Source organism: Physeter macrocephalus, chromosome 8 (assembly GCF_002837175.3).
Source record: "Physeter macrocephalus isolate SW-GA chromosome 8, ASM283717v5, whole genome shotgun sequence".
NCBI classification, from domain to species: Eukaryota; Metazoa; Chordata; class Mammalia; order Artiodactyla; family Physeteridae; genus Physeter; species Physeter macrocephalus.
The window spans coordinates 48,068,740-48,080,589 of NC_041221.1; the positions used below are offsets into that span (position 1 = coordinate 48,068,740).

The window sequence follows — 11,850 nt, forward strand, 5'->3', positions numbered from 1 at the left end:
CATACACCTCTGTTCTGCTTTCCCCTAATAACTACATCATTCCTCTCCTTTTGATCCTTTCAAACTTCCTGGGGTTGATGGTGCTACACATTTTGGCTCAAGAACTCACCATCTGGGAAACTAGATATGCACTGAGGTCTCCGTAAAGGAGAGACCACATGTATGAGCTCTTAAATAGTACTTACATAGTAACATGTGTTTCACAGTTAATTTAAGATTGGTCTACAGTTTCTTCATAATACATCAGTTGTTACTCTGGGTGAGCGTAGGCTACATAAGACTGAAGACTTAATTTCTCCCCTTATGAAATTCTATTTAAGATCACTTCATCCTTTAAAATTACTGAGGTTTTGCTGAATCAATGACTATATTTCCCAATTCAAAAACTTGATAATAAAATTTTGATATATCTCTAGAATTTCAAGAAATGTTTAGGTTATCCTCAGAGGAAAACAATTAAAAACCATACTTTAAGGACGAGTATTTATTTAGTATGTGTTTTATAATGTTGGCTCCCCACTATCTGATTATTTTATGGTAACCTGTCTGGTAAATAGAATATAGATTTAAGAAAACTTATGGAAGGTTATATCAATGGCATAGCAATATATTAAAATATTAAAAATGTAGTCAGAGCCCTATGTGATTGCTTCATAACCACTATAATTCTTATGAGATAGAACCAAAAGTATTAACAACAACAAAGCAGGAGCCACTTCTCCTAAGTGCTTAAAACAGAAGGAAAAAAAAAAAAACCCAAAGTAATGCCCAAATCTGTCAGTGTAAGTTGTAAGAAAATATATTTATTTTTTCCATGACAATACTATGATAAAATCGTTAAATACATGCATGTTTTAAAAACAAACATAAGTAACATCTTTAGAGTTAACAGCCAAGCATACTAGTTTTACATTTAAGGTGTCTTAGTAATAGGTTACTTATATTCTGTGTTCTTGCTATTAATCATGTCTCCCAAAAGATATGGAAACTAAATTCTGAAATTATACAATGATATAAAATGTCCAAATTTTTCCTTCTGACAGCAACATAATCTCCAAATTTTCATAAGGTAGAAAATACTTCAGCTGTCGTCTCTGTAAGCGGAGTTGTTTTATTCCATATTAAACTCGGACTTTTGTGAATCAGACTGAATATCACACAAATATACTGCAATCTATAGTTTGCTTCCTGCATATGTATATTGAAATGTTTCCTGATATGATTAAGCACGATTTTAGGTACAGAACATCACAACTGATCATTCAGATTTTTAAAAAAAGTCTGTAGTGGTAACATTTCAAGAAATGAAAAATGAAACAGTTCTGGATTTGCAGTTTCTCCCTATCTTTCAGCTACATTTGCATACACCTGACCAAACAAAAATTAGTAAACAGTTACTAGTATTTATAAAAAACTGAAAATATTTAACATATAACATCCCCTTTAAAAAAACACTCATTCTACAGACAACCTTATAAAAGACAAAAACTTATATCTGTTCACAGTATGTGTATTTTGTAAACAGTAATTCACTCTAATGCAATTTTGAAAGTAAAAAATGCTAACTTCCTAGCATTATAAGGACCTCTGACTGTGGCCAGCTAATCAAAGAGAAAGAAAGGTAACACACTCCTACTAGGAAAACTGAGTGTTCTAAAATGATTTTACCTTTGGACATACCTTAAGGTGGCACCGTCTCAAATTTAGGATGTCTCTCTATCCAGGCCAATCTTTTTCAAGCAATTCTGAAATGAAATGTAAGAAAATGCCTTGCTCCTTTTGGAGAAAATAATTGGATAAAACAAATCCCAATCCCAGGGTATCATGTAATACCTACCCTCCACAACAGTGAATGGAATAGGGTTTCTTTTTGTGTGTTGTATTCATAACGTATTCACATTTTTCTGAAACATTATGTTGGAAGGAAAAAATTAAATTGAAGGATATATCATAAATAATGGGAAAACGTATTGAAAATAAAACTGGGGACAGAGTATTTGAAAAAAATAATTTATGAAAATCATTATGCAGTACTGTTTTCTACGATCAACTAAAAAATACTAATGTTAAGGTTAAACCTAACAGTTAACTTGTCCATGTTTTTTAATTAAGATTGCATTACCACCTAGAAATCTTCCGAGCTTTTATAATATACCACCGGAATGCTGAGGAAAAATAGTTAAGGTCAGAAATTGAAAGTTACCCATTTAAAATGGAGTAATTCTTAAGGGAAGTACATTTTAAATGTATAAGGAAATTCAATACATTTAAGTGAGCCATTCAATCAGGTATACAAAGTATTTTTGGCTTAAGTGCAGCATAAGGTCTATATTGTTAGTTTTTTTGTTTGTTTTAAAGTTCTGATTGGCTACTGCAAAGGCAATCTTAGAAGATATATGTAAATGTAATAAAAACCAATTCCTTATCAATTAAACATTCATTTTTTCCCCCCATTCACATCTCTCAGTTTTTAGGGTATTCAGTTATAGCAACCAAAAAGTAATATAAGTTATTACTGTTTTGAATTTGGTTAGTATTTAAGAGCTTCTGAATTTATTGTTTCTACGTTTCTTCAACTAGGCACTTGCACATAGGAAAAAAAATTCAGCGCGTTTCCCTCTTAAAAACATCACTTTTCATTTTCATAAAAATGTTGCACAGTTAGAATTTGTCTTGCACAGGTAAATTCTCTTGAAAACATGGACATGTATAATCCAAAATATTAACATTCTTAATAGAGGAAGAAACAAATGCTACCCATGGTTAAAATTAACAGAATCCTGTCATAGCTCAGTATCATAATTATAAGGGTTTGGATATATTCAAATCACATCCCCTGAAATTTTACCATATACAATAAAGCCTGACATTTCAATGAACAGAATGTTGTTCTTTAATCCATTATCAGCATTAAAAATAGTTCCTTTGTATTATAATTAGCATGAATATGATCATGCAATAGTTAAGACAAAAGTACTAACTGAAAAGGAATAAAAATCTCACCACCCTATTGAAATAAGAGGTTTAAATATTAATAGCCCTGGTACATAATCCACGGAGGTATAAATAGACCAAATTCAAAAGAAGCCATTAACAATGATATTCTAAGGTCATGTCTAAAAGCTGCATTTCCAAGTAAGTTTAGTCACAACTTATTTTCTTTTGTGAACGATTTTCTTCTGGATATAAAAAATAAAGATGGGCATGGTACCATGAAATGTTGTTTCAGCAGGAAATACCAGTTTAAAATAATCCTTTGAAGAAAGAGTTTATCAGGAGAATGAGTGCTTATCCTAGTCAGTTAAGCTCACACATCAATGTGTTGTTGATTTACTAGAACCACTTGGTTGGTACAAACATGTCCCACATTGTGTACCCATCAAATAAAAAGATACTGTGAACACTTAAAATTAGGTTGGAATAAGATATCTAGTGATGCTTTTGCATGAGTCTTTCTCAAGTTTTCACTCAAACTGTGGAGTCACTTCTAGAGTAGATTTGAATCTTCAAGCCAATGGTCTCAGATCTACACAAGCTAGATCTTGAGACATACCACCTTTCAGGAAAACTCTGTTGAATCTGCACATTCTGGGATGGAACTCAGTCAATAAAAAATTGACTGAACTTCCATCGATTAGCTAATGATCCTACATTTGACTTCTGAGATGCCCAATTTTATACTTTCAAAATAAGGATAAAAAGGCATTTTATAAAAGATACACACATTTTAACATGATTCAAAACAGAAAACAGTAAAAATTAAATAGAAAAAAAAAGTTTTATCTGGTTATGTGCCTGAGCAGTAGAAAAATTTCAGATAACATTTTCTGCATATTGACAGGTTAGGGAGTACTTTCATTTCAAGCTATCATAAAATTGATTCCAAATTCCTTTTGGAAGAAAATGTTCCCTAGTCTCCTTCAGTAAACTACATCTAATTATTCAAATACAGAAAGGCCTGTAATGTTCTTTAAATATGGACGGTATGAAGACAATTAAGAAATTACAGGACTAATTTCCAACAAGAATACAAGTTGCATGAAGGTTTAAGAATGTGACTCTTACCACAGTTTCCGAGAGTGCAAGAGGAGTAGATGTTCTAAATGCAATCCTTCAGATACATGAACCATGAAGGCAATGCTGGTATGGAAAATGAGGCTGAAACTTTTCCATGAATGGCTGCCACTGTGTCTAAGCTGCAGGAACAAAGCACCTCTATCACCTAAGCACATAAACACCTAATTCAACTATCCAGATACTCGGGCCATATGTCAAATCCAGGCATCTACAGGTTCAGCACACTGAAGACTTCAATCGTATACGGATGCTAATCCATGCAATACATAATTTACAAGGCCCGTCTAATGTCAAAAGCCTAGCTAAGTCTTCCAAAAATACTTTAATGTTAAACATTGTTTATTTAAGATGGCCACTCACAAGAGAAATGCAGTCAAAATGACCACCAGAATCTCCATTCCTCACAAGGGAAGCTTGATCTGAAACTGGCTGATAAGTTAACTGGCTTGTAGGAGATGTGAAAATGTATCCTTTACACAGCACTAATCAAGACATAATGGGGGAAAAAAAAAGACATAATGGGATATACTTCTGCTTCAGACATTTAGAATTTTCTAACCAATGATTGGACTCTAGTTGGAAACTTTAGCAGGAAAGAGGGGTTTCCCAATTATTCTCCCAGTCAGGAAGTGCTGGAGGGAACACATCTAGCCTCCCCTTCTAAGCAGCCTTTAGTTAGCCCTCCCCCAGAAAGAGGAGCTAATGTGACTGGACAGAGAAAGGCCCTATTAGACCACTTGTCACCTGTGTGCGTGGTCCTGGCACTGACAAACAGTGCACGTTTACCAGGGTCTCCAGTGCCACAAGCAACCAGAGATATGTGACAGAGGGTGTTTCCTCTCTCCCCAGCTCCCTCCCCTCGCCCTGTCCCCATGTGCCCAGGTGGGGCAGGGGTTGGGAAGTAATCCCTTCCCATCTGCAGAGCAGGTCTGGCTATCCTCAATTCAACGGGAAAAGATAAGGAAAACTGTTTTGACCTCAGACCTAAACCACACTCTTCTAAGCATATCACAGGTGATAAGGAGCCTGCCCAGACTAACAGAGCGATAACTCTGCTTCTCATTAACCCAGCGATCTGGCACAGAGGCAGGGAGAGGTGAGCTGCACTCGGAATCTTTTTCATGCAGAAAAAGCTGTGAAGTCTTGGATGGAGTGATAGGACTCAAGAGCCCCAGTGATATTCACCATTAGCTGAACAAATGAGTCATAATGTAGGTTAGATAGGGCTCTGGATACAGATGGTCACAGTTGAAACGCATATGCATTAATGGCAGAGACCAAACAATCTCTTCTGGTCTTTTCCCGTTACCTCAGGCTAGTGGAGTTTAGATCAGTAAACTTCTACCTTGGCCAACACTTATCCTAAAGACAGGAGGTACACGATTGGTGAATTTTGATGGGGAAAAAGGCATGAGTTGAGGGCAAGAGGGGTGTGGTAACGACAAGCTTCTGCAGGGAGAGAAGGCAGGCCCAGGTCTGAGTGTCTGGGGTGGAACCAAAGGGAAGGAGCCCAACAGGAGAAATGAGAAGACAGAGCGAACTGTTTACAGGTGGCTCTGGTTTGATATAATTTTCATTGTTGAAAATTTCTGTGAGCTATATTATGTAGTTTTACTACACTATTTGTATACATAATTAATTGTATTTCACTCCACATGTTCATATATCAAGAAGCTGAGGAATTTAACTGAATCCTAGCAATTAAAATCAGGATTCATAAACAGAGTACCTAAACAGACTTTCTCCCTTGTCACCCTTATTGTGGCTTTTTTCCACAGCATGGTTTTTACAACGATACATTATGCGCTAGAAAAAAAATAACTGATCCATTATGTGCAAACACATTACAGAACCTCAGATGATAAAAAAAAAAAGGCATATCTTGACTTCTTTAGATCTTCGAAATTTTCAAGTACTTTGGCCTTAACTCAAAATACATAGACAACCTGAGGGCAGGGAAAATATACACTTTTTAGATTTTCAGTTTGCTTTTCCAAGAACCACATTCATTCTAGACATCACTTATGAAAACCAGCAGTGGGCAGAGGATGCTGTGAGGACACAACTCTGGACGACTCCCAGAGCAACTGCTGCACCTTTAATACGGGTATGCCCACAGATTCAAAGCCATCTTATGATATTCCACATAAAATAGCCCTTGAGTAACTGTCCCTATAAGAAGCATTATCTTTAGTTTTACAAGTAAAAATCTGAGGGCTGAATCAGATAGTCTGGACTGATGACCCTTTAAGAGGGAGGAACTGCTAAGATGCACAATGAGGAGGAACACCTGCTAGAAGGTGTCAGAGATCGTCACTGCCTGGGCAACCGGGGCTCAAAGCATGGTCTTCTCAGGAGGGACTGAGGCCAATCCAAACTATACAGACGGCTAATGCCACCAGATATTGCTTAGTAGTCGTCTCAAATAGTAAGTCACTGGAATTACATGCTTATGAGGAATATTGAATTTGCTCATATATTTATAAAGCTGACACTGTCACCAAAAAACAAAACAATGATTTTTTTTTAAAACTTAAGATCTATAGTCCTAGAAATTTAGTTTTAAATATTAGGGCAACCTAATAAGGGAAGCTAGCATAAAAGCTAAAAAATAATGGAAGGGTGTGAAAAATCTTCCAAAGCAAGAAAACATGATTCTGATTTGAGCTGGTCAGTGTCACGCTTGTTTTCCAAGTTTGTACCCCTGAGAAAACTGTTTGATAACCATTATACAGTAGGCACAGAAATCAACATACTTTATCAAACAAAACACTAAATAGGTGTTGCTGTTGATACATTAAAAATTATATTAGTTTTCTTAAATGCTGTGGATAGAGAATAATGTTAAAAGTTTTAAAATCTGTGCTTGTTTTTCATCTAGAATGGAGCAAATGTCAGGCAAATAAACATCATCTGTTACTCTGACATTTTTCTCCCTTGCCTGCAAATCTGCTTACAATTCCATAAGGTATATGCATGAGAAAACCTGATGAACAACAGAACAGAATACAGTGGCTGTGGGATTTGTTTTGCACGTATGGACCAGGCAGTATCCGTTATTGAAATGCTTCCTAAAGGTAAAGCAATATGAGAATTCTTTGGCTCGAATCACAAATAGCTCCAAACTGTGAGTTGTGTGGACTGAATTTCGAGTTACTGTGTTTTGGCTTTGAGACCGCATCAGAAGCACATTAACACTTTCAGTGTAACTTGCATGAGTGAAGTCCACCTCACTAGCAACACTTCACAGGATCCCTCCAAGGCGCCCAGTGCTGACCTGGCAACAGGAGCTCATTGAGATGGTAGACTGAAGTGACAGGGAGACACTGTTAATCGTTTGGTTTGTTCTGAAAAAAGTTTGTGAAGGACCAGCCTCCTCCATTAGATTTAGGAGAATCTTCGTCTTTAGGAGGAATCAAAAATTGTCGGGAGTTAATGGAGCATGGACTTCCAAAAGAGACAATTTCACTGTTGCTGTCTGTGGACCTAGGTGAGTCTGGAGATACTAAGTTCCAAGTATTTACATTTGCCTGAGGTCTGTAACCTGCAGTTTTGTCTAAATCATCATCTGCAGCCAGATCTTCTACAGTAGAAGTAACGAGGAGGTGCATTTGTGGCTTATACCCTGTCCCCCCTACAGGGTCGTTTTCGGGTTCTTCCTCTGGTTTTGCCTGAGGCTGGTACATGGACTGAATGTCAATGTAAATGACTTGTGAGGCCCCTCCGGCTTCATCCGCTCCTGGGTTCACTATCTCTTCCTCAATGACTGGTGGACAATAGGATACAACCACATGGTTTTCCGGTTGCACATCAGTGCTATCTTCTGGACGCTCAGCTACTGGAGAAATTATTTCTGTATCTTCTATTTTAGGAACTGTTGATCGAGTTTCCAGAACCTCAACATTATTTGGGGTGCAAGGATTCATTTCCAATGTTTTAAGAGCGCTGTTTCCCTAGAAATAAGTTTTAAAACAGGGATTAGGATGCCACGAAAAGCTGCTGCAATGCCTCTCCTACAAAAAGAAGCATTATTTTATATTGTTTTTCACAGCTGCTTATAAAAATGTGTCTCTGCTATTCTGTAGTGCATACTAGAGCAAAGCTACTTTCTTTTCTACATATCAATATTTTCCTTGGTCTTAATAGTAGTGAAAAAAAGACCGTGTACAAACAATTTAAAATTAATAATTTTAGAAGTTCAGCAGATGTTCAAGCACTGCTATTTTCTCAATACATTTTACTCTGGATGACACTGACATGTTAAAAACTTTTCACAAAAAACTAAAAAAAGGAAGTCAGTACTTCAAAGGTAAACATAAGAAAATAAAGGATTACCTCACAGACACTCTTTTGAAACTGTAAAGCTTTACAATTTTCTGGATTTGGAATATCAGGGTAGAAGGTTTCTTTAATCCTTTAAACAAAGATGATTAAGTACATTTAATAATGATAAGATTATCAATTAGACAATAAATAAGTTAATAAGTTATCAGGCTTACTGTGACATTTCATATGAATACTCTAATGAATATCTGAGATAAAAACGGAAGATCATTTTCAGCGTGATCAGTCACTAGAGCTTTCAATATAATGCACTGAGAGGTTCCTATCTGAAAAGCAGAAACAGTACTTCTATTCCTAGAACTACAGTATCTTATGTATCTTATGGAAGTGGAAAGCAAAGAATTAAAATGGTGATTGTGCTATCAAGTCAAAAGTCAAATACGGGGCTTCCCTGGTGGCGCAGTGGTTGAGAATCCGCCTGCCGATGCAGGGGACACGGGTTCGTGCCCCGGTCCAGGAAGATCCCACATGCCACGGAGTGGCTGGGCCCGTGAGCCATGGCCACTGAGCCTGCGCGTCCGGAGCCTGTGCTCCGCAACGGGAGAGGCCACAACAGTGAGAGGCCCGCGTACCACACACACACACAAAAAAAAGAAAGTCAAATACGGGCATTACTCATGACCAAAATATTCATACTGCAGACTGGATTCAGCACAGTCAACTACTTGGGAACATGTTTGCATTATGTAGTTCTCTACTGCTCAAAACAGGCTCTAGATTATCAGAGAAAGGAAGGCTATTAATCTCGGGCAAAAACTAAACACAAACAAAAACGAAATTTGCTTAGTGCCCTATCATATTTATAGTTGTTAAAAAACCTTTATTATTTGAAATTCCTGCAGGAAAAAGAAATGTTAATGTAAGTCCACAATGCTCTAACTTCTAAACTATCTCCTAACTTTATCTTTTTTTTTGTATTGAAATCATGATTTTGGGTAATGAGAATATGGTTACCAAACAGGGTATTCTACAGTTCTAAACGGTTACTATTTTAATTTATAAGCCAGGATTGCTAGAGTACATTCTCTTCTTTATTATGAATGCCGGCATTTTTAAGGCCAGCGAGGACAGTCTATGCATGAACACAGCCAGGTGCCACAAGCCCAGCCCAGGACAGCTCCTGCTGGCTGACCACGAGGCACTCTCTCCCGAGCCCCGCGCTTACCCCACCTCACCTCACTCAGCTCACACCACTCCCTTGCTGCTGTACCCAGACACACACTTCTCACTTTCTCCAGAAGATCAAGCTCTTTCCAGTTTCTGGGCCCTCACAGAAGCTATTCTCTCTGCCTGGCACATTCTCTCCCTCTCCTTCCCCTCGGGACCCTGCTGCAGTGGAGCTGCCACGGAAGCCTGACCACCTCCTGTGACGTGACTCCCCGCTATTCCCCTCATGCCGCCCGTGCCCTTCCCAGCACCCACTCACAATCGGTACCCATGTATTTATTAACTGCTTATGGGTTTCACGTCCATCCTCCCCACTATCCTTTAATTCTAATGACCATTCTTATGTAGTTCAGCACTATGTCCCCCCTCACATGGGAGGGGTCATTCTTATTTGCTGAATAAATGACCAGATTTTCTAAATAGGTCACCAGGACAAGTGATACCTCAATCATTAAACTACATTTAATCTTGCATATAGCTATTGACCTATTTATGCCTGTAAATATTTTTTTAGTACAACTGCTATTACTTTAATTAGTAAATATAGTAGGGAAAAATTTACACTTTTACTTTGTTAATTTTAAAACCTTTAAACAATGTGCCATGTTCTTGCCTAATACTAATTCCAATATTAATTCTGACCAATACAAATATTTTTTATTACCTTGTTTCCACCAAAAGTTGTACTTATTTTTTAACACATAAACTAAATAATCATGCCCTTAAGAACAAAACAGCAAGAGTAGATCATTACCATTCTCGTTTCCGATAGCAAAGGATACTCGTTACCACTCCGACAATGACAGCCACTGCCACTGGGACAAGAATGGCGATAATCAGTCCCACAGCTGAGAAGAGAATATTGCAGATATTAAAATCTACATTTTTAGTATGAACTATAGAACAAATTCACACTGTAAGATGTTTAAGTCAGTAGATTATTTGAAGAAAAAATCCAAACTGCTGCAGGGAAACTGAAAAACTATTAAAATGTAACCTTAAAAAGTACTGGAATAGTTTTTATACTGACACTTAAATTCTTCAGAGCAGCGTTTCTCTACCCTGGCACTACTGACATTTTAGGGCAGATACTTCTTTCTTGTGTGTTTTGCAGGGAGGAGGCTGTCACATGCATTGTAGGAAGTTTAACAGCATCCTTGGGCTTCTAATGACCAGATACCAGTAGCACCAACCAAAAATGTCACCAGACACTGCCAACTGTCCCCTAGGAGGCAAAATCACCCCCAGCTGAGAACCATCTCCACATGGTCCTTTATTTAAGGGCATGTATGAACTCCAGCCCAGGGCTAGAGAATAAGCCCGTGATCAAATGAAAGTTCTTTGCAGTTGACAAGCTAGTCAAGTCCATCACTCTTCTCTACTTTCCATCTCAAATTTATGAGTGTTGTGCTTTATGCTTTTTTTTAAGGCTATTTCTTACATTCTTCCCTGGATATATCAAAAATCACAGAATATTTTGGGTAAAAAAATTTTAAACCAGTTGACCATTATATAAGTTCAACATGAATTTAGAACTCTAGACTTCAGAGGTACCCTTAATTCATTAATTTCTTAAGTACGCATTAGGCAATAACTGGTAAGAATAAATATGAAGTCATCTCATGGCCTTTCAATACTGCCCTCCACCCTCTATAAAAGTGTAACAAAATGTGAAATTTTAAAAAGGGGCGTTCCTATATAAACAAAAATCACTAGAAACACAATGCACTTAAGTTCGGAAAGCAACTCGATGACAACATTTAACTCACAATTTTCCTTTGTCACCACAAACATGCTCTTCTCTGGCCCCATTCCTCCATCTGTATAGGCTCGCAAGACCAGATGGTAACTTGTTTTACCTTGAAGATCAGCAATTCTCAGTGTCTTCTGGGATATGTCGGTAATATTCTTAACCTTTATGTCAGAACGACCTATTTTTAAAGTGAAGAAGATTATTACTGATCTCTATACCATTTTAATCACATGGTTACTCAAACCTGTCACATTCACATCCTTTTTAAATGAGTCTGAATGCTGGTCACCTCCAGGGCCAAGGCCCGTGGAGCCAGCCAGAGCCATGTTCAAGTTCTACCTCTGCCAGGTAGTAGCTATGTTATCTGTACTTATTATTATTATTATTATTATTATTTTTTTTTTTTTTTTTTTTTTTTTTTTTTTGCGGTACACGGGCCTCTCACTGTTGTAGCCTCTCCCATTGAGGAGCACAGGCTCCGGACGTGCAGGCTCAGCGGTCATGGCTCA

General features: G+C 37.5%; 1 protein-coding gene across 1 annotated transcript in view; it reads right to left on the reverse strand.

The window, feature by feature from the left end:
• Positions 1 to 676: 676 nt before the first annotated feature.
• LIFR (LIF receptor subunit alpha) overlaps positions 677 to 11,850 on the reverse strand; it is a 94,656-nt gene continuing 83,482 nt past the window's right edge. The window contains exons 17-21 of the mRNA XM_028492864.2: positions 11,358 to 11,519; positions 10,343 to 10,436; positions 8,413 to 8,491; positions 7,355 to 8,030; positions 677 to 4,559 (exon numbers count right to left, since the gene is read on the reverse strand). Of these exons, the coding sequence (XP_028348665.1) occupies positions 7,407 to 8,030; positions 8,413 to 8,491; positions 10,343 to 10,436; positions 11,358 to 11,519 (959 nt within the window). The 3' untranslated portion in view covers positions 677 to 4,559; positions 7,355 to 7,406. The remainder of the gene's footprint in view (positions 4,560 to 7,354; positions 8,031 to 8,412; positions 8,492 to 10,342; positions 10,437 to 11,357; positions 11,520 to 11,850) is intronic.